The 28,000-nt window shown below is 32.2% G+C and overlaps 5 protein-coding genes across 5 annotated transcripts; 3 read left to right on the top strand and 2 right to left on the bottom strand.

The window, feature by feature from the left end:
- Positions 1-274: 274 nt before the first annotated feature.
- Positions 275-2,157, top strand: LOC145571552 (uncharacterized). The gene is made up of 2 exons (XM_081630586.1): positions 275-394; positions 1,088-2,157. The coding sequence occupies exons 1-2, from the start codon at positions 359-361 to the stop codon at positions 2,081-2,083; spliced, it is 1,032 nt and encodes a 343-aa protein (XP_081486712.1). The 5' UTR covers positions 275-358; the 3' UTR covers positions 2,084-2,157.
- Positions 2,158-14,079: 11,922 nt separating this feature from the next.
- On the top strand, positions 14,080-14,490 carry LOC145572768 (uncharacterized). The gene has a single exon (XM_081631736.1). The coding sequence runs from the start codon at positions 14,080-14,082 to the stop codon at positions 14,488-14,490; it is 411 nt and encodes a 136-aa protein (XP_081487862.1).
- A 473-nt stretch (positions 14,491-14,963) lies between these two features.
- Positions 14,964-17,804, bottom strand: LOC145569995 (monofunctional riboflavin biosynthesis protein RIBA 3, chloroplastic-like). Its single transcript, XM_081628972.1, has 7 exons — positions 17,639-17,804; positions 17,269-17,533; positions 16,704-16,922; positions 16,245-16,570; positions 15,906-16,035; positions 15,513-15,809; positions 14,964-15,437 (listed from the first exon to the last, which is right to left on the bottom strand). Exons 1-7 carry the CDS (start codon positions 17,692-17,694, stop codon positions 15,183-15,185), a joined length of 1,548 nt encoding a protein of 515 aa, XP_081485098.1. The 5' UTR covers positions 17,695-17,804; the 3' UTR covers positions 14,964-15,182.
- Positions 17,805-17,980: 176 nt separating this feature from the next.
- LOC145569996 (11S globulin seed storage protein 2-like) lies at positions 17,981-20,467 on the bottom strand. Its single transcript, XM_081628973.1, has 3 exons — positions 20,175-20,467; positions 18,533-19,253; positions 17,981-18,433 (listed from the first exon to the last, which is right to left on the bottom strand). The coding sequence occupies exons 1-3, from the start codon at positions 20,368-20,370 to the stop codon at positions 18,280-18,282; spliced, it is 1,071 nt and encodes a 356-aa protein (XP_081485099.1). The 5' UTR covers positions 20,371-20,467; the 3' UTR covers positions 17,981-18,279.
- Positions 20,468-23,149: 2,682 nt separating this feature from the next.
- Positions 23,150-26,117, top strand: LOC145571551 (F-box protein At5g03100-like). The gene is made up of 5 exons (XM_081630585.1): positions 23,150-23,402; positions 23,566-23,615; positions 23,829-24,737; positions 24,935-25,075; positions 25,677-26,117. The coding sequence occupies exons 1-5, from the start codon at positions 23,276-23,278 to the stop codon at positions 26,001-26,003; spliced, it is 1,554 nt and encodes a 517-aa protein (XP_081486711.1). The 5' UTR covers positions 23,150-23,275; the 3' UTR covers positions 26,004-26,117.
- Positions 26,118-28,000: the final 1,883 nt, after the last annotated feature.

Genomic DNA, 28,000 nt, shown 5'->3' with positions numbered 1-28,000 from the left:
CTCTTAAACATGTATTTACCATAAACCATTAATTACCATATAAAATTACCATTTTAAATTTAGAATTTATTTAAAATCATCACCAACCCGCCTTAAATTATTATTCTATCTAAAAATTTTTATTCCTCTCCTTTTTTAATTCAATAAATAATAAATTAAAATAAAATCCACCCCTTCTTTTTTGTCCTTATTTGCACCTTCCCTTTTCACACTTCACGGCTCTATAAATTACTCATCATCTTCTCCATTCTCCATCCCCTAATTTCTCTCTCTCTCTCTCTTCAACTTTCTCTCTCTAATCAACTCTCTCTTAATTACAATTAAACTCGTATTAGCAGAGATCATCAACAATACAACAATGGAGGACATTGATTCTTTCTGGAGTTTTCCTGAGGTGGGTTTTTCTTCAATTTCCCATTTTATACTTCCCCTGTTTTTTTAACTGAATTTGACATTTTGCTGAAATTCTTTTTTTTTTTTTTTTTTAATTGCCTTAATCTTTGTCTAATATTCTGAAATTTCAATGAATTGATTCGATTTTCTCATGTTGGATGATTTGTGTTGTCATGTCATTGTATAAAATTCGGAAATATTAAGCATTTATAACACTAATTTAAATTAATTCAAAATTATTTTAGGTTATCAATTATTACTTTCAGTGGTTAGCTTAAATATTAAATGAATTAAATAAAAGGGTTTTCTCTAGGTACTATTGATGATGATCAGTGATAGTGAAACATTGGCATTTTACTGTGAAATGAAGAAAAAAAATAAAAATAAAATGTGTCCATGTTCTTTGGATTCTGATCAACAGTACATTTTTTTTTCCTTTTTGATTTTTATATGTACTTCGTATGTCCAATTCATAACGGAAAAAAATTGAGTTTTTGACTAAAATGAACTTTAAAATCTTTTTTCATGGGGTCCCTATGATTTACCCATCTCCCTAACTTTACAAAAGGTCTAATTTTTTTTGTTTTTTTCATAAAAATCCCCCCCCCCTTTTTTTTTTTTTAATAATTTGTTCATGTAATTTATTATTATTTATTTTACTAATTTACCCCTTTTTTTTTCTTTGATTTTACAGAGTGTTGTTGAGTTAAAACAGAAGCTTGAATACAAGACATATGAGTTAGAAATGACAAAAAATGAGACAAATGAAGAGATAAGGAAGAGCAATGAGCAAATCAAGAAATTGCTTCAGCTTTTACAAACAGCTTACAAAGAAAGAGATGAAGCCAAATTTGAATTACAAAAAGTCCAACAAATCATGGCATTTAACAAACCAAACAACAACAATAATGCTATTGATCATTTCATTCCAACTACAAATTCCTCTGCCTTTTTGGCTCCTCCTTTCTCCCCTGATAGTCCTCTATTGTCAGCCAATTTCGCAACGACGAAAGCAAACTCAACTATCACTGATTCAAGCAGTTTTTCCTTAGAAACTCACACCACCAACAATCACAACAATTTTAGCCATCCTCACTCTCATGTTTCATCTCCAGCTGCTTCGTCTCCTGACTCGAGTAACAATGTTTTTAGTACTCCTACTACTCTTTCTCCTAAACCTATTCCCAAAAAACTTGACCAAGAATCATTTATCATTGCAAATTTAGCCAAGGGGAAAGCACTCCCACCAAGGGGGAAGCTCCTACAAGCTGTGCTCGAGTCAGGACCACTTCTTTCGACATTGATGGTGGCCGGTTCACTTCCCCAATGGCGGAACCCCCCAGGTGTATTGACCCATCAGATACCTCCCGTTAACCTTAAAGGGTGCGGGGTACTGATAAGTCAACCCCCGGGAGATTCTAATTTTTGTTCATCTCAACCACCACAACCATCTAATATATGGTCGCAAATTATGATGCCTAATAATAATGTTACTAATAGTTATGTCGTCAAAGGGATGGGTAATTCAGAGTTGTACAATAATTCTAGTGGGTCATTTGGTGTATGTACAAGTCCAATGTTGGATTTTGGGAGTGGATCATCCGGGTCTTGTTTGATGGGTGGTAGAATGATGATTAATCCAAATGTTGGATTTAATTGTCAGATTCCTAAGAGGCAGAGAATAATTTGAAAAGAATTTTTGACTCTTTTTTCTTTTCCCAATATTTATTTTATTAGTATAATTATTATGTATATTTTGGCTGAACTGCTTTTTTGTAAATAAATGATTAATTTCTTGTCAAAAAAATGATGAATTATTGCTTAATGCCTTAAATTTTAGTGATTTTGGTCTATAGAAATTATATTAATAATTTGTATTTAGCAAAAGATAATCCATTATTTTGTAAATAATACAGGTTCTTCTGAATAAGTGGCATTGGCTTATATTATGCCTTAAGTTCCGTTCAAAAAAAATAAATAAATAAATAAATTTATGCCTCAAGTTAACTTTGAACCTACGAAAGTAACATTTTTTAATGAACTTTGACCATATTTAATTCATAAGGCAAGCTCATCAGCATCCTTAATAATATGTGTCCATTTTTTAATATGCTTGGTTACCATTAAAAAAAACTGTTTTATATAAACATTGATATTATGCCATTGTGGTCTATTGAACCTTTGAATATTATTTGATTAATTATATCCTCTGTTTCAAAGTAGTAAAGTGAACCTTGAAGGTAAATCCATGAGGCAGTACTTGTTTAATTAGGTTATGTTCATGCATGCCAAAGCTCTAAAACTAATCTGATTTGATGATGCAAGAATTACCTTAATTTGATGGTGTCGATAAACGCCTCAGCAACATTTGTAACATATCTAGAGCTCACACATCCATCACTTTTGAGATATGACCATTTAGTGTTTTGACACTAACAAAATTAGTCTTCATGATGAGTCTCCTTCATGCATGTTCAAGAGAGAACTAACACAACTTTTTTTTGTCAATATTTGACCGATAGATCCATTGTAGCATCACATCAACAAACTATATACTCCGTATCAATGAACACAATTTACCAATTTAATGCTAATATCTTTATAAACCAAGTTTTAAAGACATCTTTTTCTTTCATAACAAAGATAAATCAAATCCAAATTACCAAACTTTACATTTCTTATCAATTTGAATAGAGTAATCAAAATAAATAAAATTGAAATTAGTTTATAATTGTGATATGTGCATGCAAATCACTCTAGTCATATTCCGATCAAACCCCTTGATATCAAACTCATTAACCTAGAAGTTATGCATGGGTCGACCTTTACTCTCACAAAAATTTGAACTCATGAATCATGCATTCATTCTTGTTTCAATATGGTAGGTTCGACCGTTCGAATATACTACTAATTTTGCTAGTTTGGAACTAAAGGTGGGGTCATAATAGAAAAATATCTTTCTATAAACATAAGAAAAAAACCCCCACAATATTGCATGACCAAATGAAAGGGCCGGCTTTTAGTGGGCATATTATAAGCAAAGACAGAAAAAGAGATATAACGACAATGTTTATTTGCTCCATTTTCTCCTTGCCGTCGTAGACCTACTTACACACCCAACTTCATTGACAATTTTTTACTCCTACTCATCCTAGTCTTCTACAATTGTTCTGTATTTTCATTTGGATAATAAGAACCTTCTTACATAATTTCACTTGCAACGTGTTACTTTCAGTTATCGGTTTGCAATATAAATGTAACATTATTTTACTATATCAGTTGTTATTTTTATCTAGACGTTTCCATTAAAACATGACGAGTTTTTTCTATCTTCTTTGTTAAACATTGTGCTTCTCTAAGTTTCGTCATCAAACAAAACAGGAGAAGCATTTAATATGGAGTACATGACTACATGTAGACATGTAGTAATGACAAAAAATTATGATTGTTAGAAAATGATATGTTAACCTTAGTTAGGGCAATCAGTTTGACCAGTTTTGTCATAAAAGCTGAATAAGACCCAAATTTTTAGTAGTTTCAAAGCTCTTTGACTGGTTAGGGTGATAGTTGGAGTTTGGTCTGACTTGATCGATGTGGGAACAAAAGTGCTACTTCTTCTCTCAGTTACAACTTTGGCTCCTACTGTATGTCATATGTTCGAAGTAATTAATCACTCTAATCAGTATTATAGGCTTAATTTACAAGATTAGAGCTTCTCCCCTCTTTCTTTTTGACTCTTTGATATTTTTTTCACTTTTTTTTTTGGTATAGAACTTTGTTCGTTCCACTGTGCTTTTACTACTCAGTACGAGTCTTTTTCGTCTTAATTTTGCTCATGCATGTGCCAATAAAATTTTAATTTATAAAACTGAATTGTTTATCTGAATTTTTATTAAGATAATGATCAATCTAATTATAGCGTGATACTGTGATTTTACAAGTATACAAACTCCTACAAGTATACAACTCAAAAATCTAGTACAGGTAGAATGTTACTATCAGGCAGAAGCACGTGCCATCTACCAATGCTAATAGTCTAGGTCTAGCAAATACTACGTACAATAGCATGTGCCATAATATACGGTCCTTATGCCACGTGTCAAGTACAAGAAAATGAGAAAACTGTTGAACACATGGCTGACCCTTATTGTTGGATAAAATGTGAAGAGTCCCTACTAAATTGGTGGGCCCTAATAGAAAGTGCAACGAAGTGGGGCCCTACAGGCTAGAGGCAGGCTCCAAGATCGACTTGGATGGCTACACGGCTATGCCACCCATGTGCAGCCGCACAACAGGAGACTGTACCCTATAGTTTTGGGTTAGGCTTTATTCTTGGTCAAATTGGATAACTCATATCATCACATGTTTTTTTCCCAATACGGAGTATTTTTTTTAAGATGTCCACCCGATTTATCGGAGCTTAGCTTCGACTACATCCGGATCCGACTCGAGTAGCACACCTGACTTATGGTGGGTGAGTCTCCCAACAAGAATTTTTTCATACGGTGAGGCTCGAACCCAAAACCTCCCTTAAGCGACATCAAGTTGCTTACCACTTGACCAAACTCTTGTTGGTTTTTTTCTCAATATTTGCTCCAATAGAAATATAGAATTAGGTTACTTTTAATTTTGTTAAAACGAGAGCATGGCAAAGAGATAAATTAAGTGTTGCTCATAAGTAAAATTTAACCTTATAGTATTACAGATTTGTTTTATTCAATTTAACCATTACCCATGACAAGATTGATTGAGTATTATTTTCTCAATTCACATTGTTTTTCGTACTTACATATTTTTTGTAAGGCAAAATTAATTAAAATAGAAAGAATAATTCACATCAGATTAGATAAGAGTTTTTTTTTTTAATTCAATATATTTTTTTATCATGTACCATTGAAAAGTGTAATTATCTATTGTGAGATGAATCTAACAATATTTTATTTGATAATATTTGTTTCTTGTAAATAAAATAAGTGTAAAAAGTGATTAAGTGAAATTAGCATTATATTTTGGACAAGGTCACCTCATAAAATTTCATAATAAACAATGTAACCAATACATTTTTATTACAAGTAAATGAAGATGACAAGTCAAGTATTTTTTGTTATTTATTTTTTGCGGGTGGGGGGTGAGGGTGGGTTTCCAAATCCAGTCTTACAAGTTACAACTATGAAGTAGATAATCTCGGTTTAAAAAAAAAAAAATGAAGTAGATAATCTTATTACTAATCTGTAGCATTTGGATATGATGATTTTCTTTGGCCAATCTCTAGTAATATTCTCTTGTCATAATTATCATCTAGCTAGTTTTAACTTTTATTCTGTAATTATTTATACAGTAAAAGTTAAAATTTATTACATAAAGAAAACTCCATGAACAAGATTATATTTGTGGTTGTAACAAGAAAGTAATCATATCTTATTATTATAGCATTAAAAGCTAACAACATGAAGGCATTATTGGATCAACTCATAAAAGTTTTTGGTACGGCTTTAAGCATAAAATCAAAAGGTAAAAAACAAAGGTTGGTCGTTCTAATCTCTTAAACTTTATCGGGTATAATTTTACCCCAAAGTTAAAATGTTCATTGCAACTTAATTAAGTGATTATTTTACCCCAAAGTACTTGAATTATTTAATTGATCAAATATTATGATTGAACCGACAGGTAAAGTCGTTACCCGTTTATGGGATCCAAGGGGACGAAAGTGGAGCCTGTCGTTACTTTTCTGGACCATTTTTGGTGCTTTAATTATTAATAATAATAAGTTAATCTAATAAAGATTTAACTTCAAGTAGAAAAAGTTGCACCTATGTTCCCTATATTTGTATGCATGCCTAATACTCAACAGTTGAAGACCAACCGCTATCCGCTAACACCTGCTATGGTTAGTTGGTTACTAATAGTTGATGTTTTGTTTACACTCCCTCTATCCCTAATTTTTGCCCCATTACAAATACCGATCCGAGTAATTAGGTCAAAATTAATAACTTTCACAAAATTTAATTAATCTGAAACAGATAATGGCCTTGTTTGTTAAATACTTATTTGAGCAAAATTTGCTTATTTGACCAATAATAGCTTATTGACTATTAAATAAGCTAACATAAGGTGTTTGGTGGAAAACTTATTTAAAAATCTTATTCCACTAAATAAGCTCTTTTTTGAAAAGCTCCTTCTAGGAGTTTTTCAATTAGCATATTCAATTATAATAGTTTTTTTTTTAATTTCAAGTAAGAAATTAAAGGACGTCCAGAGCCCAACATTCAAATATGCTTAAAATCCTTTATGAACTACCTATCCCCACAATTAACTTATTGGTTATTTCACATTATCAATCAGCTTAAAGCAATTAGTTATTTACCAAACACTTTTATACAATCATCTAATGAAATAAGTTAGTCAAATTAGTTAATACAATTGGCAAGTCAAAATTAGCTAACACAATTAGTTTCAGCTTTCAGCTTTCCACCAAACACGGCTAACATAATCATGTTAGACTTTGTTGGGTTAATCTCATTGTATACTTTATTGATATCAAGTTTTTAAAAATTTTAAGCTTACAAAATTAAAATGGAGTTAAATAATACTCCGTAATTTTTAACATGAGTTTTAGATATCGTGAACATCTAAATGGTAAAAAAATAGAGACATAGAAAGTATGTATGTACTATGTAAGGGATTAATAATTGAGCTAATTAAGTAAGCCACTTCAAAGTAAACAAATTATTGCAAACTCAAGGTTTTTTTTTTTGCCAAAGGAAATTAATCCTAATATGATCAAACATCAACGAACCTTTTATAGATTCTTGTTACAGTGTAATATTTGCTGTTCAGAAACTTAAAAATAGGAGAAGATGATATGATGACATGATGTACTATTTTTAGCTTTTTTTTTTTTTTTTTACAAAAAAATTATCCAATATCACGTTGAAATATTTATCTAAATCTTAATTTGAAGTATAATACATACATGTATAAATGTGTATAATAGCATGCAAGTATTTTTTTAATGGAAGTACAACTTAAAATATGATGTGTGGATCAAAATTCCAAACTTTTTTAAGCATATTAATAGTGAAAGTTTAATGATAGTGAACAAACCCTATAATTTTAGATTCTGTTTTCTTATTATATGCCGAATTAATTAGTAAAAGTTTGTATGACTTAATTTGATATCTCTCTTGACTCTAATTAACATGCACTCTAATCAATACTCATCACATATTACTCATGATCTTTTGAGAGACACTAATAATGTGGGCAAGTAAGTAATAACTAGAGTTGTAATATTGTCAATTGAGATAGGTGGAAAATCAAACATCACCAAATAAATTCCATTTGATGATCGATGTGGGACAAATGTATCACATCACATACTTGATAGATAATATAGAAAATTTTGGAGCTTATTAATATAATGATTAGTGGTCAATTAAGCACTTTCTTTAGTCGGGGAATTAAGCACTTACTTGCATTATAATTTTATAAACAAAAAACAAGGAAATAATAGATATGAATCATATGATGTATGGACAGTACACCCTTAGTTTAGGGCTTAAGGAAATTAAAGAAGAATACTACGTATGAGTACATAACACTCCTTACTTCATGTAGTTATATAACAAGGTCAATAACAAAGAGCACGTTCGTTGTATTATTATAGCTAGAGCATACCCATGCTAAAGCACGGGATATATATATATATATATATATATATATATATATATATATATATATATATATATATATATATATATATATATATTAAATAATTAATATTTTTTTTATTACTACGGTATTATTAGGGAATTGAAAGAGACATACTACGTATGAGTATACACCACTCCTTACGTACTCCGTGTAGTTATATAACAAGGTATAACATGCAAGGAGTCAAGGAGTATGTTGTATTATTACGATTTACAAATTAGAAATCATCGTATAGATTTGTAGAAAACTCCAATACGAATTAAGTATAAGCACTAATAAAATTTGATTCAGCATTAAAATTTAATTAATTATTAATGATTTATTGTATGCTTTAAAACATAAGCCAACCACTTTAGAATTACTTCAAAAGACAAACGTTTCTTAATTGTATGTAGTATATAATTATAAGTATCTTAATCGAGAGATAAACCGACAAACATTTTCTAAGGAAAAGGAACAATTTATTTCTTAAGCCCTTGTGGAGTTGTGGAACGTACGATCGAGGGTTGGTGACGCAATAAGTCGATATGCTGATGAAATTATAATTAATCTAACGGATGAGATCGATTGAATTTTTTGGTAATTGTTTGAAGCAAGTAAAAATGGTGCTTAATTGCTTACTAACAAAATATATAAAATAAGTTAAGTAAGGCGCTTGTCGGGTATTAAGAAAGAAAATAGTCTTATTTTGCGACGGAATTCTCCCCAGTCCACATTCATTGTCTTTGTCACAATATAGTTTTATGGGATTGGTTTTTTGTTTTATACTAAACACATTATTTTACAAGTAATTTTTAAATTAATTATTAATCGGATCACTATTTTTTTCTAACAATTTAATAAGTAATTAAGTAATCAACCACAGTAGACAATAGCATATTATATATACTTGTATAAACATCTATACTTCTATACTTATATACTAAAGTAATTCCGGTAGTTATCCCCTAAGTACACGTGTCATCACCATATAAAAAGTTTTCCCGCCAAAATATTTTTACTTTTTTTTTGTTATTGTTATAAGTTTGTTATTATATCTAAATGAGAAGTTTTTGCTCTATATTTAGGGAGTGATATCCAACAATAATAATTTAAATAAAATTAAAAAAATATAGTGGTATTGAATAAAATGTTACGTAAAATTATAAAACACTATTTAGGATATCATCAAAAAAAATTTTGTTATCAACCAGAATAACATGAATAGTGAGTACTTTTTTTATTAAGAAAAAAGTAGCTTTTATATTGAGAATACTAAAATCTTATTAATTCTTTCGTCTCACATTAATTGTAATGTAATTTAGACATTGAGATTAATCTTATGGTATATCACAATGTTTATTGTATTTTTTTTTTGTATTTCTAATGATTCGTTTTGTACAGTTTCTAATAAACAAATAGTAAAATATTATTGTAAAACCGTGCATAGCAAGGGTTTTGAACTAGTTTATCTTATTTTTTTTATACAGGTATGTAGTATGCTATATCTTATACCAGAAAAATGGTTGAGTGACAAAAACTTTGATAACACGAAATTATACATGATTTATATGTGATATTTGATCATATTTTATTGTGTTTTCTTCATTTTCCTAATCTTTTAGAGTTATTATTCTTACTATTTCGATATTGCTCTTTTCGGGTTTGTTTGTTTTTGTTTTTATAGGATTAGGGCTCGATTTGCGTGGAATTCAACTTGTACGCGAGATATTCTTCATATGGAGTGTTTCTAGCTTCCAAGAAGCTTCATGGCAGCCTAGTTCGCAGCTTGATTGCGGTTTTCCATGGCACACCGCAGCTTGCCTGCGGCGAACTTCGCAAAGGAGCACAAACTAATGTTCGGCAGCCTACTTCGCAGCCTCACTGCGGCTCGCGACCTCGTACCGCAGCCTAGCTGCAGCCTAAGTGGCTAAATTAGCTCTATTTTTGGGATTTTAGGAGTTCTAATCCTAAGTAAAGACTACTACTATTTTCCTAGCATATAAATAGGTTTTAGATAGTCTTTTATTGATCACTTTTACATACATTATTTTAGAGTTTTTGGTATTACGTTCTTCATTATTATTTTCTAGGATTCTACTTTCAAGATTCAAGATTTCATAATTAATTCCAAGTATTGATTTCTTTTCTCAATTCTCTTATTTTATTGTTGTTAATTATGTATTCTTTATTGATTATCATTCTTGATTTTATTATTATGTGTGAGTAGTTTCATAATCTAGGGTTAAGTTGAATCCTAATATGGATTGATGTGTTAATTAATTCCCAATTCCCAATTTAATTAATTTATAATTCCTCTTTGTTAGGGTTGGTTTTATTATCAATGATTAACTAGAAATAGTATTATTGAATGTGATTAGGTTTACAACGAAAGTTGATTCTTAATTGAATTTAGAACCCTAATTAAAAGTAAGAGCTTTTATGCATGAAAATAGCTAATTGTTCTTGCTAGGACTTATAGGATGTCGTTCTTAATGTCTTTAATATGTATGATTCCATGAAAATAGGTATGATTGCATATTAGGGAGGCTATTAGTTGATCAAAAGAAACTCTTAGTATTGTTACAGGGAGCATCCATTCTGTGGACTATTTATTGGTTTAATTGGGGGATAGGGGATTGTTCTATTGCATTGAGTCATGTTAGTGGGGATACTTAATCTTAGATGTCTTTAGTTCTTGATTAATTCATTATTATAATTTTCGTTGCTTGATAGTTTGTAGTTGTTCTAGTATAGATTTCTCGATATTGATTGGTTACTAGCTTAATATTAATTGAAGTTTGTTTAATTAGTTAGTCCTTAGTCTCTTGGGATTCTACCCCTACTTGCTCAACTACATAGTAGAGTTAGTTCGGTTATTTTTGTTAGGTACGCGACACGCCTACCAAACTTATTGGCATTTATCTTATTAAAAAGTCAATTTTCACACAAAAAAACAAAGAAGCCATTTTCCCCCAAAGTGTGTAGTGACCACTAATTCAAAGATTAATGAACAAAAATTAATGAGTAAGTAACCCCGGGTGTTAAGAACAGACTCTAGTATATAACAAGAAGTTTTGAACCAAAATACAATAAAGTTTCAAGTAATAACACACTATCTTACCTAGAAAAACAAATATTGTTTTGAATTTATGTTATTAATTAGATGCCATATATCCTTATATGCAAATGCATTTAAAATTTTCTAAGGAAAAAAGTTAAAATGATGTACTTTGTAACCTTTTTTAAAAGAAATTTATATGCATGATCCTTTACAATTGACCTCAAAGCTAATTTTTTTTTTAATAAAATACATTACTCCGTACAAATGAATGTATAAAAAAATTGGTTGCTTATCGCCTTATCTATATTCTATAATGATGATGGCTAATTACATGCAAATTTCAACTTTATGAAAAGTATAGGGGGAGAAAACGCGTAATAGTAATAAGTATAGATTTACAAGCTACCAAGCTAAGCTAGGATGGAAAATGTTTTGGAAGAAAAAGGTGGATCACATCAAGGAAGGATTCTTAGTAATGTATGTAAACTTGTAAAGTGAGAGCTTGGAATAATTAAGGCAATCTAACTGGATTCTGTGACTCGTATATAATTATTACATGCCTTTTTTTTTTCTTCTCACCATCACTTTGATGGATAGGATCATAATTAACATCACCTACATTATATTCCCATAAAAATTTAGAGCGATTTAGAGCCTGTTCACGTTTACTGAATTGAGCTGAATTGAAATAAACTGATTAGAGTTGAACTGAACTGAATATTTTATGAGAGAAGGAAATTAGGAACTGAACTGAGTTGATTGAAGCTGAACTGAACTGAAATTAAGTTGTAGTGAAAAGCCCTTAATAAGGTTAATATTCTATATAGTATTTTTGTAAGTGGTTTTATGTATCTCTATACAATTAACATTGTATTAGAAATATAAACCTTAGCCACATCCAAAATCAATTGAAAATAAAAAGTACTTTGTACATACTTCTGGATTAATGAATAGGATCATTTTATTAATTTACAACACATGAAATTGAGACCTTGCCAACATTTTTACAATTTTACTTGCATAAAGTTGTACTACTTGCTCAAATTAAAAAAAAAAAAGTACTTCATATTTGCTAAATAAAGGTTAGAAGGATATACTGGGTACCTTTTTTTTGGATATAAGGTAAAAAAAAGAAAAAAAGATTACAAAAAAGGATATACTAAATAGCCCCATTGTACAATTTTCAGGAAAGTGCTCTCAAATTTTTTAAGAAAATATTAGAAAAAAGAAAACCCTCAAAATGGCAGCAAATCTCTCACTTTCTTTAATACGTACTACTCAAAATTCTCAAAGATCATGCAAGTTAAGAATTACATGCAAATTTCAACTATTAGAAAATGTTTAAGAAAAAAAAAATGCGTGACAGAAATAATTAGCTGTTATAAAAAAACATTTTAGAAAGAAAGTGAAAATAAATAGTAGATCACATCAGAACAAGGAAATTAGTCAAATATATGGTAAATTAACAGGATTCTACCAAAGAAAATCTTAATTATATGGAAAATTTTAAAAGCTATTTTCCTTTAATTAAATAACTTGCCTAATTTCTTTTTCTGCTCTAATTATATGGATAGGATCATCAAATTCTTAGACACATCGCCCTTTTATTGTCTTTATATTATAAATTTTGATGATTCAATAGCTTGTTTATTTAGTAGTTAGTTATTACGGAGTAGTAGTTAATTATCCGTGGGTCGGGATCAAGGACATCGAACAGCCTTATGCTATAACATTGAAATTTTATTTGATTCGCTTTTGTTTATGAATACTTGTACTTAATGCAGAGAATGTTCTAGCAAGGTGTAATTATCTAGTGTTAGTACGATAGTACAGTATATAATGTATGGCGGCCGACTGGCAATTTTCCAAACTTTATACCATCATTCAAAAATTAACCTTTTTTTTTTTTTTGTTTTTTTGACTTGAATGGATTTGTAATTTGATAGGTTTATCATGTTGTTGATTAAATCTGTCTCCTAACTTTTGAATAATTATACATGCATGCATGTTCGGATGTACACTTATTTTCCACGTTGAGAAACAGAGCAAGAAAACAGAGGAAACAGAGGATTAATGTTACAAAGTAGTCAATGTTATAACCTAAAATGTTTTATGTACTGAATTTTATTACGTACAATTGATTTGCAGACCAAGGAAGATCCAAGGATGCAGCTACTACGTGTAACGAATGAACTAGAACAAGCAAGGAAAGAAAAAACCGAAAAGGAAAAACTTAACATGGAGAATGTCAAGAAACTAATTTATCTTTTGGAATCTGCCTACAAGGAAAGAGATGAACTAAAACACCAATTGCGCGCACTTTCGATGGTCAAGGGTTATAATAAACCCTGTGCTTGTTCATTACCAACGACAATGACAATGATGACAACAACAACAACAAACACGCTCACAAGTCTACCAAATAAACAAGAGAAACCTAATATTGGTTCCGTTGTTGGCCAAGTCCAGACTGATTCAAATGCACACAACCTTACCTCTAACCCATTGATCACCCTACCAACAAATCAAGATTCCGTTATTGGCCAAGTCTAGACTAGGGCCTGTTCACATTTACTAAACTGAGCTGAGCTGAATTGAATTGAACTGATTGGAGCTGAACTGAACTGAACTGAACTGATTGGGACTGAGCTGAAATGAATATTTTATGAGAGAGGGAAATTAGAAGCTGAAATGAACTGAATTGTGGAACTGAACTAATTGGAGCTGAACTGAACTGAACTGTGGAACTGAACTAAACTGAACTAATTGGAGCTGAAATGAACTGAACTGAAATTAAGTAAATGTGAACAGGCCCTAATTCGAATGCATGCAACCTTACCTCTAACCCGCCAATCACTCTACCAACACATCAACAACAATTTGCTGGTACAAATCACCTTAGCCCAAACAACACAACATTTTTTCCTACCATGACTTCTCAAAGTCCCTTGATGATGGTTAATAACAATAATGCTAACCTCTCGGCTAATAAGGTCAACTCGAGCATGACTACTTCATCATCGTCCATGGATTCATTCTTCGACGTTGGTTCTTCATCCGACTTAAGCTACTTGGGTAATTCTGATAACCTAATGAATTGTACTAACTCAAGTTATGATCCAAGTGTGTTGGACAATTTAGTGCAAGGGAAGACTAGGCCTGAGAAAGGGAAGCTTCTACAGTCAGTGATTGAGGCAGGTCCTACTCTTGACTCTCTTTTGGTGGCCGGACCACTCTCCGAGTGGTCGAATCCGCCGCATCTAGCGTATGATCCACAACTTCTTCCTGTGCCTGTATCAATGAGCAAGCGACCACGACACAATGAGACTTTAGAGTACTAATAATAACTTGATTTTTTTTTATTAATTTAATTATTTATTTAATTTTCGTAGAATAATTCGTCATAGTTAAATTGATTTAGTGAACATCTAATTAGAATTAAAATGACTATTAAATTGTACGTTCTTATTGTGATTTATCCACAATCTTTATTTTTCAATTAATTGAAATAAACCTTATACTAGCTGTTTGTGGAGCGAGTAGAGGAGCCGCAATTGAGGTTTTAAATCTTCAAGGAAGAATATCTATGTCGCAAAATTGCCTCTTTACTTCGTTCTTCCGTAACACATCTATGTTGTTACCAACTTACACTAAAAACTCAATCGTTAAAGCATAGATTGTGATCAAATTTGTGCCCTTTTAGTGTTTTAGGTACGTGTAATGTACTTGTAGAAGGGCCTCAGATGTATTTATGGCTTGAAATCGAAAATGGGCCTAAAACAATGACAATGGGCCTAAAAACATGATAATGGGCTATAAAACAATGAGACAAAATTATCATTATCATTTAGAATCCGGAATATGATCTTTACAAGCTATTTTCATATACTGTACTTGCTTGTGTAATTTTAGTGTACTACATTTAATTTGCAAATGAATAATACAAGTAAACCCCTATAATAAAAAGATTTAACAGTTTTCATTGAAAAAAAAAAGGTATGTATGCTTAGAAGGCATTTATGTACTAAAAATTTCAACTTGTTTGTTCTTCACCCTCTTGTGTATCCGATGGATCAATGGGACCCGCCGACGATTCTTGTACATTAGATCCATACATATGCCCCATCTTAACACGCTTGGTTTCCAAGTACCTCCTGTTTTCATTAGTTATAGGTGTTAAGACAGGAACCCGTCCTATCACAGCCAAGCCATAACCCTTTAGGCCAGTGAATTTTGCCGGATTGTTGGTCATCAGCCTCATGGTTCGAACCCCAATATCCCTCAGAATCTGACAGTGAAATATGCAAACATTTTAAGTATGCTAATTGATACAGAAAAAAATGTAATTAGCATGGAAAACTACCTGTGCACCAATACCATATTCACGCGCATCAGCAGCCAGTCCTAGTTCAAGGTTGGCTTCAACGGTGTCATGGCCTTGGTCTTGCAAGTTATAAGCTTGGAGTTTATGTCCTAAGCCAATTCCTCGCCCTTCATGGCCTCGTAGATAAAGAAAAACCCCTCTTCCCGCTTTCTCAATCAGTTCCATTGCTAGAGCTAATTGGTTTCCACAGTCACATCGAGCAGAACCAAATACATCACCTGTTAAGCACTCGGAATGAACTCTTACTAGGATGTCTTCACCATTTCCTATGTCTCCCTATATATTGGTTGAAGATTAGATTTTAGTTCCTTAAAGTAGGATATACAGAAATAAACTGAGGTTTTTGAAGAACAATAAGCATCGAATTAACACCTTCACGAAAGCTACATGCTCGATTCCATCTAACTTGGAGTGATAGCAGTAAGCATCAAATTGTCCCCAATCTGTTGGAACCCTTGAAACCACACTTCTTTCTACTAATCTTTCCCTTTTTCTTCTATATCTGGTTACAATCACAAACACATGAAGCTAGAATGCATAGAAGAATACTCGATGATAAATAGAATTAGCTGTAACAAGGGCTTATCGTGTCCTCATGGGCTAGGCCACACCCCAATATTAGCGGCTTTTATGGCCTGACTCGTTGACAGTTCAGGTCGTATCAACCTTGATCAGCAGCTATAGATATAAATAGGATTTTGTTGATTTTACCTAATCAAATCAGTGATGGAGACTATAGGAATGTTGTGCTCCAAAGAGAGTTTTCTTAAAGTGGTTAAGGAGGCCAATGAACCATCATCTTGATCAATTATGGCCGAAAGAACTGAAACTGGTCTTAATTCAGCCAACATAACTAAATCAACAGAAGCTTCGGTATGTCCTGCTCTCCTTAGAACCCCACCATTTCTATACTTGAGGGGGAAAACATGACCTGGCCTTCTGAAATCTCCGGGTTTAGAGTCCGGAGATGCAAGAGCAGCAATTGTTTTTGCCCTATCTGAAGCTGATACACCAGTTGTTGTGCCCACTTTAGCATCCTTAAATTCCACAGCAAATCAAATTATGTACTAATACAATATAATAAAATGCACCTAAATATTTTGGTTCTATATGTCTTGTGATTTAGTGTTAAAGCAAAAGCAGAACTTCCTGGCTATCTGAGACACATACCACTGTGACAGTGAAAGTAGGAGCAGCAGAGTCTGCATTTTCGCTATCTGGTGACATTAGAGGAAGCTTTAGTCTTACAAGATCATCCCCCCTCATTCCCACCGATACGATTCCTGTTCCATGCTTGACCAAGAAGGCCATGGCTTGGGGACTGACTAATGATGCTGCCATGACTAGATTTCCTTCGTCTTCATTTTCATCATCTACAACAATCACAAACTGCTAGTTTGACAGGTTACCAACCATCATGGATATTAAAAAATGCACAAATTAATCCTTAATTGAAATTTCATTTGGCAATGGATTAATCAATTATGTACGCAAATTAACAATGTTACACTAGAAGTTACCAATGAAAAATATTTATACAAGTACGATTACTTAAACCCTTTGCATTCATACATATTCAAAGCAATCCATAAGTCACCGTACCCCTAGAATATATGTACTTCGGGTTAGACTTAGACCGTCTTATACAAGATTTTGCAATTACGACAAACATATGTGATGGTAGAAGTAAAGAATTAGAACAGAATGATGGTTTGGCAGGGTAAAAAGTTTTAACCTTTCCTTGTTTAAGAGTGATGAGAGCCTGATCGATAGAAGAATAACCTTTGGTGGGGCAATCAGGATCACCTTCAGCATCACTAACAAAAAAATCAATGGATTCTGAGGAACTTTTAGCATCTAATGTGCTAAAAGAAGCTGAATTATTCAGAGCCCCATTTTGATTTTCGAAATTATATGAACTCTGATCATCAATGCTAGAAACCCAGCAACTCAAATTCCACCATCTTTTATTGTGTTTAAAGAACAAGGATCTGGGTATGCTGAATTTCAGCCAACAAAACAAAAAAAGGGATAAAAATATTAGCTTAAAAACAAAAGGTGCTAGAAATTATGAAGTCTGAATTAAGATTAATTTATGATAATACCTTGATCGAGTGGAAATTTGAGGAAATATAGGATGAGTACAGGGGATGGAGCCCATTTAATTGAGTTGAATGAGTTTAGAGCCAATTACAATGTGTTGCTAAACTAGAGCTTAAAGCCAATGGTTTTACATATTTTGTTTTCAATTATAAATGTTTTGATAAGAGAAGTCTCACCTCTAGTTTTGGATTGCGTTTTGTGTGTTTGGGAGTGGACGATATAGTCAATAGCTATCAAGTCTTGTCTCCTTCATTTACCAAGGTAACTTGATGTGCTAGTTTTGCCAAATTTTTTTGGCGTTTAGAGAGCCGTAGGCGGGTGATGAGAATCGATTCCAAAATCTCTTGAAATGAGAAGCCGAGATAAATGTTCATGAAAAAGATGGTATTGTACATTACGGTTCAATAAGCTAATATGGAATGTAACTTAACCTACTCCCCTTTCCTTTTTCTACTCTTCATGAAATCAATTATAATCACGAAACCACACAAAATTTCACGAAAAAACCCCATAATTTTTTATCGAACATTTAAAACAGAATCCATAATTAAATAAAATCTTAAGCATCCTATATGCGAAAATCGCTTATTCTAATAGTCCAACCAAAGTATCAATTTCTGATAAATACTCAGCATTCATTTTCTTAATTTGGAGGGGGGAAGAAAATTTCATCTGAAGTCCTTGTCGAGCGGAATTGCTGCTCGATCTCAGCAGGCACCTTGAAGGCGGCTTCCAGCACTTGTGGCGATAATGCCTTCCAGACTGAAGTCTTCCCTGCTAAGTGTGTAAAAACAGGACTGCAAACACCGCGAAAAAGTTATGTTAGAAAATCTATCTTGATTCTCAATAACAAAAGGCAACTCAACTAATACAAAAGAAAGGATTCTGTTTCTTACTTTGGAGTAGAGATGATAGAAAACCACTCCAACCCATCATCATCCGCAATCTTTGAAACAACAAAAAACCGGGGCACAATGAACAGATTGCCTGCTGTGATCCTGGTCTCCAACACCCTCTTACCATCAACCCCGACTACTTGAACTCGACCACTACCTCTAACGATGTAAGTCACCTGGTAGGCAGAGTCACAAGAGAACCCTGGAGAGCACATAGCTTTTCCATTGAGCCTAACAAGGTCAGCCCCAAGGCCTACCTCACCCACCAAGGGCAAGTTCTTGGTGTTCAAGACGACCACCTTTCCACCACCCTTGATGTCAACATCCAACGGAGCTTCCTCGCAGTTCAATGCCATTCCATCACGGTGTTCCTTCTTGGGTTCAGGCATTTTGTGGGGCTCACTAAGCTTAACAATGCCTTTAGAGGATTGGTTGCTGACAAGGGTCTTGACAACATCTTCCGGCAAGTCCCATGCCCTGCTAACAAATTCGGGTGTGAATCCAGTAAAGATTCCATTAGTACCGGTCAGGAAGAAATCAGTGAATTCACCGCGTTTGTGAGCCTTAGAGGTTTCACCCAAGAAGAGGACAGTTAGTTCGGTGTCCTCTTTGTTGTACCACCAGGTGACCACACCAAAAGGAAGCGCGATTGCATCTCCCTTCTTGATTGCAATCACCTTCTCCTCCTGCTCAGGGAGGACTATTCCAGCTACTCCTTCACCTAAAACACAATCACAACACAACATACAAAAGATTTATCAACCACAATTATTTGTTAAACAAAAGATTTATCAACATACACAATCACCTTCTCCTCCTGTTCAGGCCATTCATAAAACAAATACTTTAAACAAAAGAAAATGTGATAACTAATCCTTAAAAAGTCAACTCTGTCCATTGACTAAGGGAGAGTGCAGAGCATAAATCTGTGTTTACCTTAATTATTAAACAAATATAAATTATTACACCTTCCCTTAATAATAGGCCACGATTAAAACACAGTATCCTCCGTTTTTTTTTATAGAGATATTCTAACAATGAAATTATCCGATTTTTATAGTATTTCATATGATTGCTAGAAAATATAAAGTACCCATCAATCAAAATCATGGTTAACGAACATCGAACTATTCTAACGATGAAGATCACACAATATTTCTTTCGAAAAACATCCTTTTCAAGTGTTTCTTAACATTAATTATTCAAATATTGAATGATCGATCAACCAAACTCATTATTTTAATTGAAATCAATCAAGATTCAAGAATAATCATCATTTTACCCCGACAAAACCCTAAACAATTTACGGATTATTGGAATCCACAAAGTTTATCAACTTCAAATAAGATTTATCATAATATTAATTCATTGTTTGATACTAAAATCACAAAAAAAAAAAAAAAAAAAAAAAAAAAAAAAAAAAAAGCAGAAAAAGCATTGACTTTTGATACAAATTAACTCTAACAATGGCTATAATAAAATAATGCACACAATCAAATTTCTAACTTAAATTAATCAACATGCATGACACCCACTAACCCAAATCCAAATTACATCATAATAAATCATCAAAATCAAATTTTAAAAAAAGGGAAATCAAAAATCAAAGAAGTTAATGAATAAAGATTGAAAAAGATTATACCTTGAAGAACATAAGCAACTTTAGATGAATCAGAATAACGAGGAAGGGCAAATCCGTATTTTTCAAGGGAAAGCTTAGCAGCTCCAATGTTGCCTTCTTTAAGCATGGGAAGTTCAGAAGGATTCCATGAATGGTAGGACCCTCCTTCACCTCCATAGATCTTCTTTGACAATTTTGGGGACAAATCAAGCTCCATTTTTTCTCTGTTTTTTTTATCGAAAAATCAAAACTTTTTTTTTGAGGGTTTCTTTTTTTTGACGAACGTTTTTGTTTGAGAATTGAGTGAGAGAATAGGTGGGTTTAAAGGGTATTTATAGCAAAAATAGGTGATATTAATTATAGGGTGATTAGGAGAGTATAAATAAGGGAATACTTCGTAAGAGATTTTGATAAAAACAGAATAATGGATTATGTTTAGGATTAACGATAAAATCAATTTATTATGCCTCTATTATGAGTCAATATTTGCTTTAATTTATCGGTTTATACTTTTAATAATTAGCTGTTACAAATTTAGACTTATAAACAATTTGTAAAAGAAGATAAATTATTATTAATTTAAAATTATGTAATTACCCTTAAGAAAAGAATCACTGGGAACAAGGAAATTGCCCGTACGAATTTTTTAGAATGAGGAAAAGTAATACTCCTATAATAGGTCTTAACTTTTATATTATTAAAATACGAGTATAAGTTAGGAATTGATGTGCTTTTGTGACAATTAATAGGCATATCTAATACATATATATATATATATATATATATATATATATATATATATATATATATAAAGGGGTTTTTTTTTCCCGAGTTTGTAGAGAGCCACGTAGGATTTTATTTTTTCAGCGCCACGTACGATAATAAATTTTAGTGATAGCCAATTAAATACGAGATTATTAATTTCTTTTAGAATTAAAAAATTTAAATGACACGTAAGCAAAATTGACGAATGATATTTTCCAGTTTGAATTAATTAAATATAAAATATTATCTTTTGATATCAGGAATTTTATTTAAATATTTATATAACAAATTTTAGCACATAAATATATATAAAAAAAATTATTTTAAAAAATTCAAACAAACCGTGCGATGAACGGGCTTCATCCAGTAATGACTAATAATAATGTTGGTGGAAATGTTCGATTTAATACATTAAAAAAATTAAAAATTAGCTAAAAATGAATTAAATAAAATAAATGTTCAGAGCCCATTGGGTTGACCCGAACCCAAAACTTTGGGCAAGGGTTGAACATTTCTTCCGGTTGAACTATTTCTTTACGCTTTGAACTATTTCTTTCGCTCTAAAAAATATTATGATATAAAAAATAAATTTATATGATAATTTTTTAGAATTATAATCTAATAATTTTTTTGAATAAAATTATAATTCAATTTGTACATTGAAATATTGTTATTTTATCGAAAATAAAACTCTAAACTAACAATTTTATCCTACAATTCTATCCAAATAAAATCATAAACTAACTTTTTTATCTTATAAAGTCTATTTAAATCTATCCAACGTGGCGCGATACTTGGTAAAAAATTAGAATGCTAAGTATCGTTGTCTCGTGGTCTGGTTAAAAGTTTAGCTTTATATATCAATAATATGATATGATGTGATTCTACCATCTTTGATTTGTCCACATTTACTTGTAAATTAGTGAGGATAATATGCCTTATACGGTGATTTTTTATTTACATTTTTTGTAAAAGTGGATTATACACATCATCCAATATTTACTTTCCAACTTAAAAGGCAACTCTTTACTACTTTTCGAATATGTTGTGGATAAAATTGAAAATGATTACTTTAGATAAGTTAGGATTAATGAAATATAACGATAATGAAAATCATAAGATAAATCGTAGAAATATAATTATGTAGTATGTACTCCCTCCGTTCCATTTTAATGTTCTTGTGTTGAAATCTTTGACTTTTTAAAAAGAGAGGGAATCTCTAAATGAGTAGATTATTAATATCTAATTTTTATATTTTTTGCTAGTGTGAGATAGATATATACGGTCAAAGATGGGTAAAAATTTGTACCGACTTACGAAATAGGAACATCATTATGAAACGGAGGGAGTAGTATATATGATCACTCAAATTAAGAGCTTGTTTGACATTATTTTTGGTTTTTAGTTTCCTGTTTTTTTAAAAACTTAAAACCAAAAAAAGAAAACAAAAAAAGGTGTTTCCACTTTTCTGTTGTCAGTTTTCAAAATTATCATGATTTTAATAATTTAAAATAATTTTTGATTCATTATGTGACATGTATAATATACTTTTAAAAAATAAAAAAACAGAAAAGCACAACGATGTCAAACGAACCGTAAGTTATATTCCCTTCGTTTTTAAATACTTGCTCCATTTTCCTTTTTCGGCTGTTTTTAAATACTTGCTCCATTTCCTTAAGTTTTTACAATATTTAATTGATTTCTCTCACCAAGTGGATCCAACAATATTAATTTCATATTCTCTCCTTCAATTCTCTCCACTACTTTTTATTTTTTTTTTTAATTTTTTTATTGTTTCATCAACCCTACTACCTCCATATTTTGTTACTTTTTCTAATTTCTCCTAAAACCCTGCGTATGAAGAAATAGAACATGTATTTAAAAACGGAGGAAATATATATATATAAAATAATATTACAGCTCAATTCTTCAATTTATATATATATATATATATATATATATATATATATATATATATATATATATATATATATATATATATATAAATTTGCAAGTAAATGTGGACAAATCAAAGATTGTAGAATCACATCATATCATATAAGGCATATTAATTTTGCAAGTAAATGTGGAAAAATCAAAGATTATTATATTGAAGAATGTAGCTGTAATATTAATTTCTCCACATTAGTTTTTTTTTTTTTTTTTAAATAACCTCGCTCCTGTCATTGTTGGTCCCTCAAAAGTCAAAACACACAAATTAGAGCCCGGCCCAAAAGGCGCGATATTATATTATACTCCAGTACAAAATTGGGATACAAAAGATTTACTCTGTACGAGTATTTTATTTTTATTTTTATTTTTTTAAAAGCATTTGACTCTGTATTTTAAATACTGACATGAATTTCAAGATATTTGAAAAAAAAAAAAATTTCTCCTCTCTTGTCTCCGCAATATCGCCGCGCCGGCAACAACGCCTCCTATTGTTTTTACAAGACGATCTGACCGCGGCTTCATCCTCTCTGAGTAATCTCTCCTCGAATTCGATTTTTTTTTTTCATATTTTGATGGGAATATAATATAGTGTTTTAATACTAGTGTGATTCCAGTAATCTTAAGATTTATGTTATTAATTATTGAATTCTTTTAAAATTTTGACAAACATTCGAGATTGATTGGGGATTTTCAGGGGTTTTACGTAAAGAGCAACAGCCCATGCCTCCCAAGCAGAAAAGAAAGGTGAGTGTTGTTGAATCTCTCTATTATTGAGACCTAATTTCTCCCATGGAAAATTTGTAACTAAAACTTGCAATGTCCAAAGTAGAACCGTTTCCGGTGTACCCCCAAATTCTTCGGTTTTTAAGTTGTACTCGTGCATTTTCAAATAGTTAAGTTATTACTCTATTTGGGATTGTTTAGAATTAAAAGAAATGTTGTTGACTTGATTGGCAGTTGAACATAGATCTGAATAAAGATCCAAATGAAGATGATGAGAGTGGGAATAATGTGGATTTGATTAGTGGCTTACCTGATGATGTGTTGATCTTGATGTTGTCCTTAGTGGATATAAAAACAGCAGGAAGAAGTAGCCTTCTTTCCAAGAGGTGGAGACATCTTTGGACTCACCTCGTGGATCTTGATTTCGACAACCCCGAAACCACTGCTATTGCAAATGCAATGACTATACCATATACTTGTGCAAGATATGGGCAACCCGAAATGGATAAGTATGTTAAATGTGTTAACCAGGTTATAAATGCAAGTGGAGCTCCATATCTTGAAAACTTCATAATACATTTTCCCTTGAGTACATTTTATGCTGCTCATATTGACAATTGGCTCAGATTTTCCTTGAGTAAAGAGGTTCGCAATTTGGAGATCAATTTGATGACAGCTTATTCAAGAATCCATTTTTCTAAGATATTTACTACCAACCCTGCCATGCTTGTCAATACTACACTTGAATCGCTTCACTTAAATTCAGTCACTATAGATGGACCTCTGCTTGAATGGGTACTATCTAACTGTGTTAATCTTCACCGTCTATCGCTTGTTTGCTGCAAGACCAGCTCTCACACCCCTTCTAAACACCCTAAACTTGTTGTTACATCTCTTAAGCTCAAACACTTGGAGATTTTTTACTGCTTCGGACCTCTCAACATTCAAGCACTCCATATATTTGCTCCAAATCTTACTTCTTTTGTATTTTTTGAGTCTATTATTGATGTGGAGTATCGTAACGTTACATCATTGGTGGATGCTACTTTTGGAGGGCCACATTGCCGTCACATTTTCCATAATTTGGACATCCTATCTGGCTTCTCTTCTCAGCTTGAAAAACTCTCAGTTGAGTGGTGCATGGTTAGTTGCTTGCTATAATACTTCCTATGTTGCTAATTGCTAAATTTATGTTACTCAAATTCAAATTATCATGTCAAACACGGGCTCAAGTGGGTATTTGAGGTGAAATGACGAGTCTGAGTAACATAGGTTATTAGGGATTTAGGATGCACAGACAAGTATATCCCAAATGCTTTTGATTCATTCCAATTTTGTAGGTACACTCTGCATCTGCTGGATTTCCAACTTTTGCTAATGTTAAGCAACTGGAGATTTTTTATTTCCAAAGTGATGGCGACTGTTTTTCCTTGGCCTCTTTGATTGAGGCATGTCCTTTGTTGCATACATTTAAATTAAAGGTAGGATGCATCCTCATTTAATTTACTGAGTTATATAAATACGAAGTATGATTTTTGATTACTATTTTTGCTGTTTTTTTTTTAAATATTTTTTTTCTATTAAAATGTGTCAACTCTATGATGTAAATTGGATTGCTTCGCTTTAAGCAGTTGATATCTTCATCTACAAAACCTGGTATTGTAGACTATTTTGCGAGTACATTCTCCACACTGCACTTTGACAAGAATTTTTCCTTATCCTTCCAAGATCAATACTTGATCACTTTATACTGTCACAAATTTTGGAATGAAACAAGGTTGGTTTTGCTTTTACCTGTTTGGCCTTTCAAGACCATCTTCTTTTCCGGTTGATGTTTCTATAAGATAAACTCATAAACACAATCTCATGGCAGCCTATAAAATACAAGTGGCCAAGTAGGGAGAAGAATTTTGTTATTTATTGAGGGCTATTAAGCTAAAGAAAAATTTCGTTAGTGTCCGTCCAAAAGATGAAGTTTTGAGTTTTATGTTCTGCTTTATTATAACTCGTTTGAGTAATGCACTTTTTTCTTTAATGTTGGCATGGCAGGAAGTATTGACATGAGTTTATGTTGGTTTGCAGCTACCCCTGTATAGGACCTTGTTCGAATGGACAAATTCAGCCCCGAAGGGTGCTCAAGTTAATGCAATACGTTCCCATCAGCACCTTAAGACTATAGAGTATGTTGGCTATGGTGGGTGTGCAACTGCTTCCAAGCTTGCACTTTTTCTAACACAGCACGCTTCCATGGTTAGCAAGTTTATTTTTGATCCTCGTCGACCCTCATATGTAAAAAAACGAACCACTGTGTATAGCAGTGAAGATAAGGATAAATTGAAAATTGCGAGAAGCTCTGCTGAGCTGCTTGCGAAACAAATTCGAAGAGATGTTGATGTGGTGATTTTGTGATGGGATGTTTTGAGTCGTTTTATGCTTCAGAATATTATGTGACTGAGTCGTTTGGGAATAATTTTGCATTATACTTGAAAATTTGTCTGAAATTTACCCAGAACCCTAGGAATTACTCGTATAATTTATCTCAATGAGATGTACATTTTGCTCTCTAGTCTTTCTTTATCTAGGTGAAACACACTTTCTGTTTTGACATTTTTATAGTCCATACCCGAATTCCTTTTCTGGTTTTGTTTATAATACTTATTGTTATTATTTTGACCAGAAAACTACCTATGGGCTTTGGCAACAAACCCATAGTCCGGCCCATAACACTGCGAATAAATTACAATGGGCTTGGATCCAAGTAATCAAGATGGGTGGGCTGAGATTTGTCTGAGAGGCCTGGGCTTGAGTACTTGACCCATTGGCCATTATCAGAACTGTTGGTGAATGAGCTCTGGCCAATTTGTGAAACTTTCCTCCCAACTCCCAATTCTTGAACTTTAAGATATAAGTTGCGAACTTGCGACACATGTTATGTCTCAAAGTATTGTGTGAACTCTGCGATAATATTTACCGCTTTTAATATGGCCGCACCCAACCTTAGGTCTCATGAGTGCCCTAGAGAAAACGCCCAAGTTTTTCATAGAAGGTGGCCACTTTCACACTCACATAGGTTATTCCATCAAGTCTATCAAATAGACCACCCTGGGATATGAAATCATTAAGAGTGTTTGCTCATCCTCTCAAAATTAAAGCGATGGATTCATCAAATTTGTCTCTATATGACCACCCAAATATTGGGTTATGAAATAAAGTTTAATTAAATCTAACCTTCTCATAACCAAAAATGGTGAATTCCTCAAGTGCGCCTCAATCAACACTAACCTCATGGGTCTTTAATCCATTAAAAGTCCAAAAATTCAACCTCATTTAAGCATCACAATGAAAAATATGTCATTACGATAGGTAACTAATGCTTATAACCACAATGAGTGGTTTTAACCCGATCACTCTTGTATTTCATAAACTATCAATGATCATCCTATGTCCTAATCTTCTACTATAGTGCACAACATTCACAACTATAAATTTTCCTTAGGAAAAAATACAACAAGTATTTAAGTAATTTTCAAAAATATAAATTCTCTCAGGATATGATGACACATTGGTTTTAAATAATTTAGCCACTTTTTTCTAAATTCCACCAATTTTAGAGCACTAAAGTATATTGGACGACATATCATGCAATTCATTTTAGTAAACTTCACTTGTCAAAAATAATCCTCGAAAGTGACATAATCACTTTAGTGAACAATCTCCATCATTTTAAACACTAAATTTTCATTAATAGAAATTTGATTCACAAGAAATTCTCAATGCACTTGTTAAATTTGGGAGTTTAAGATGGAAGAAATGAAACATCAGCCATTGAAGAAGCTTGAAGAGAGGAAGAGAAAGTGAGTATCTTATTATTGGTAGAATGAAAAGTTGGATACAAAATCACTATTACATGTATTTATATACTACTAAACCTATACTATTACACTACTAAACCTACACTACTAAACTATACAAGTATATTACAAGTATTTTCAGTTTAAAGACTTGAAGTGAGCTAACCCCTGGAATCTTGCTTGCTGACTGCTTACACTTTATACCACCACTCAATATCCACAACAACCAATCATACTACATCAAAACAATCCCAAATTGATGTAATCAAGCCAACATCCAATATCAACCTACAACTTGCACAACACCACTGCCACAGTTCAATTCATACCACATCCAAATCGACAACATTGTATCAAATGATTCTCAACAGTAGGATCTTCAAGAATAACAAAACGAACCACCAAACTTACAATCAAACAAAGTAACATCAACAACTGAAAATCAACTCCAACACATGAAATTCTCGGGCATCAACAACATACTCATTCAATGACTTCATAAGAGAACAATTCCAACCTATAATTTCTGGAAACAGATTTAAGAGAACAAACGTT

This window comes from Chenopodium album, chromosome 12 (assembly GCF_948465745.1).
Source record: "Chenopodium album chromosome 12, dcCheAlbu1.1, whole genome shotgun sequence".
Classification (NCBI taxonomy): domain Eukaryota; kingdom Viridiplantae; phylum Streptophyta; class Magnoliopsida; order Caryophyllales; family Amaranthaceae; genus Chenopodium; species Chenopodium album.
The sequence above is the reverse complement of the archived record's forward strand: the minus strand, read 5'-3'. Positions and strand labels throughout refer to the sequence as shown.

Excerpts from the sequence above, each read along its gene's own strand:
- LOC145571552 (XM_081630586.1), top strand. The coding sequence starts at position 359 with ATGGAGGACATTGATTCTTTCTGGAGTTTTCCTGAG. Across the intron at positions 395-1,087 it reads CTTTCTGGAGTTTTCCTGAG|AGTGTTGTTGAGTTAAAACA; the intron begins GTGGGTTTTTCT and ends TTGATTTTACAG.
- LOC145572768 (XM_081631736.1), top strand. The coding sequence starts at position 14,080 with ATGACTTCTCAAAGTCCCTTGATGATGGTTAATAACAATAATGCTAAC.
- LOC145569995 (XM_081628972.1), bottom strand. The coding sequence starts at position 17,694 with ATGGGCTCCATCCCCTGTACTCATCCTATATTTCCTCAAATTTCCACT. Across the intron at positions 17,534-17,638 it reads CAAATTTCCACTCGATCAAG|CATACCCAGATCCTTGTTCT; the intron begins GTATTATCATAA and ends GCTGAAATTCAG. Across the intron at positions 15,438-15,512 it reads AATATGGTATTGGTGCACAG|ATTCTGAGGGATATTGGGGT; the intron begins GTAGTTTTCCAT and ends TTTCACTGTCAG.
- LOC145569996 (XM_081628973.1), bottom strand. The coding sequence starts at position 20,370 with ATGGAGCTTGATTTGTCCCCAAAATTGTCAAAGAAGATCTATGGAGGT. Across the intron at positions 19,254-20,174 it reads AGTTGCTTATGTTCTTCAAG|GTGAAGGAGTAGCTGGAATA; the intron begins GTATAATCTTTT and ends ATTGTGTTTTAG. Across the intron at positions 18,434-18,532 it reads TCTATCATCTCTACTCCAAA|TCCTGTTTTTACACACTTAG; the intron begins GTAAGAAACAGA and ends CGGTGTTTGCAG.
- LOC145571551 (XM_081630585.1), top strand. The coding sequence starts at position 23,276 with ATGAATTTCAAGATATTTGAAAAAAAAAAAAATTTCTCCTCTCTTGTC. Across the intron at positions 23,616-23,828 it reads CTCCCAAGCAGAAAAGAAAG|TTGAACATAGATCTGAATAA; the intron begins GTGAGTGTTGTT and ends CTTGATTGGCAG. Across the intron at positions 24,738-24,934 it reads TCTCAGTTGAGTGGTGCATG|GTACACTCTGCATCTGCTGG; the intron begins GTTAGTTGCTTG and ends CCAATTTTGTAG.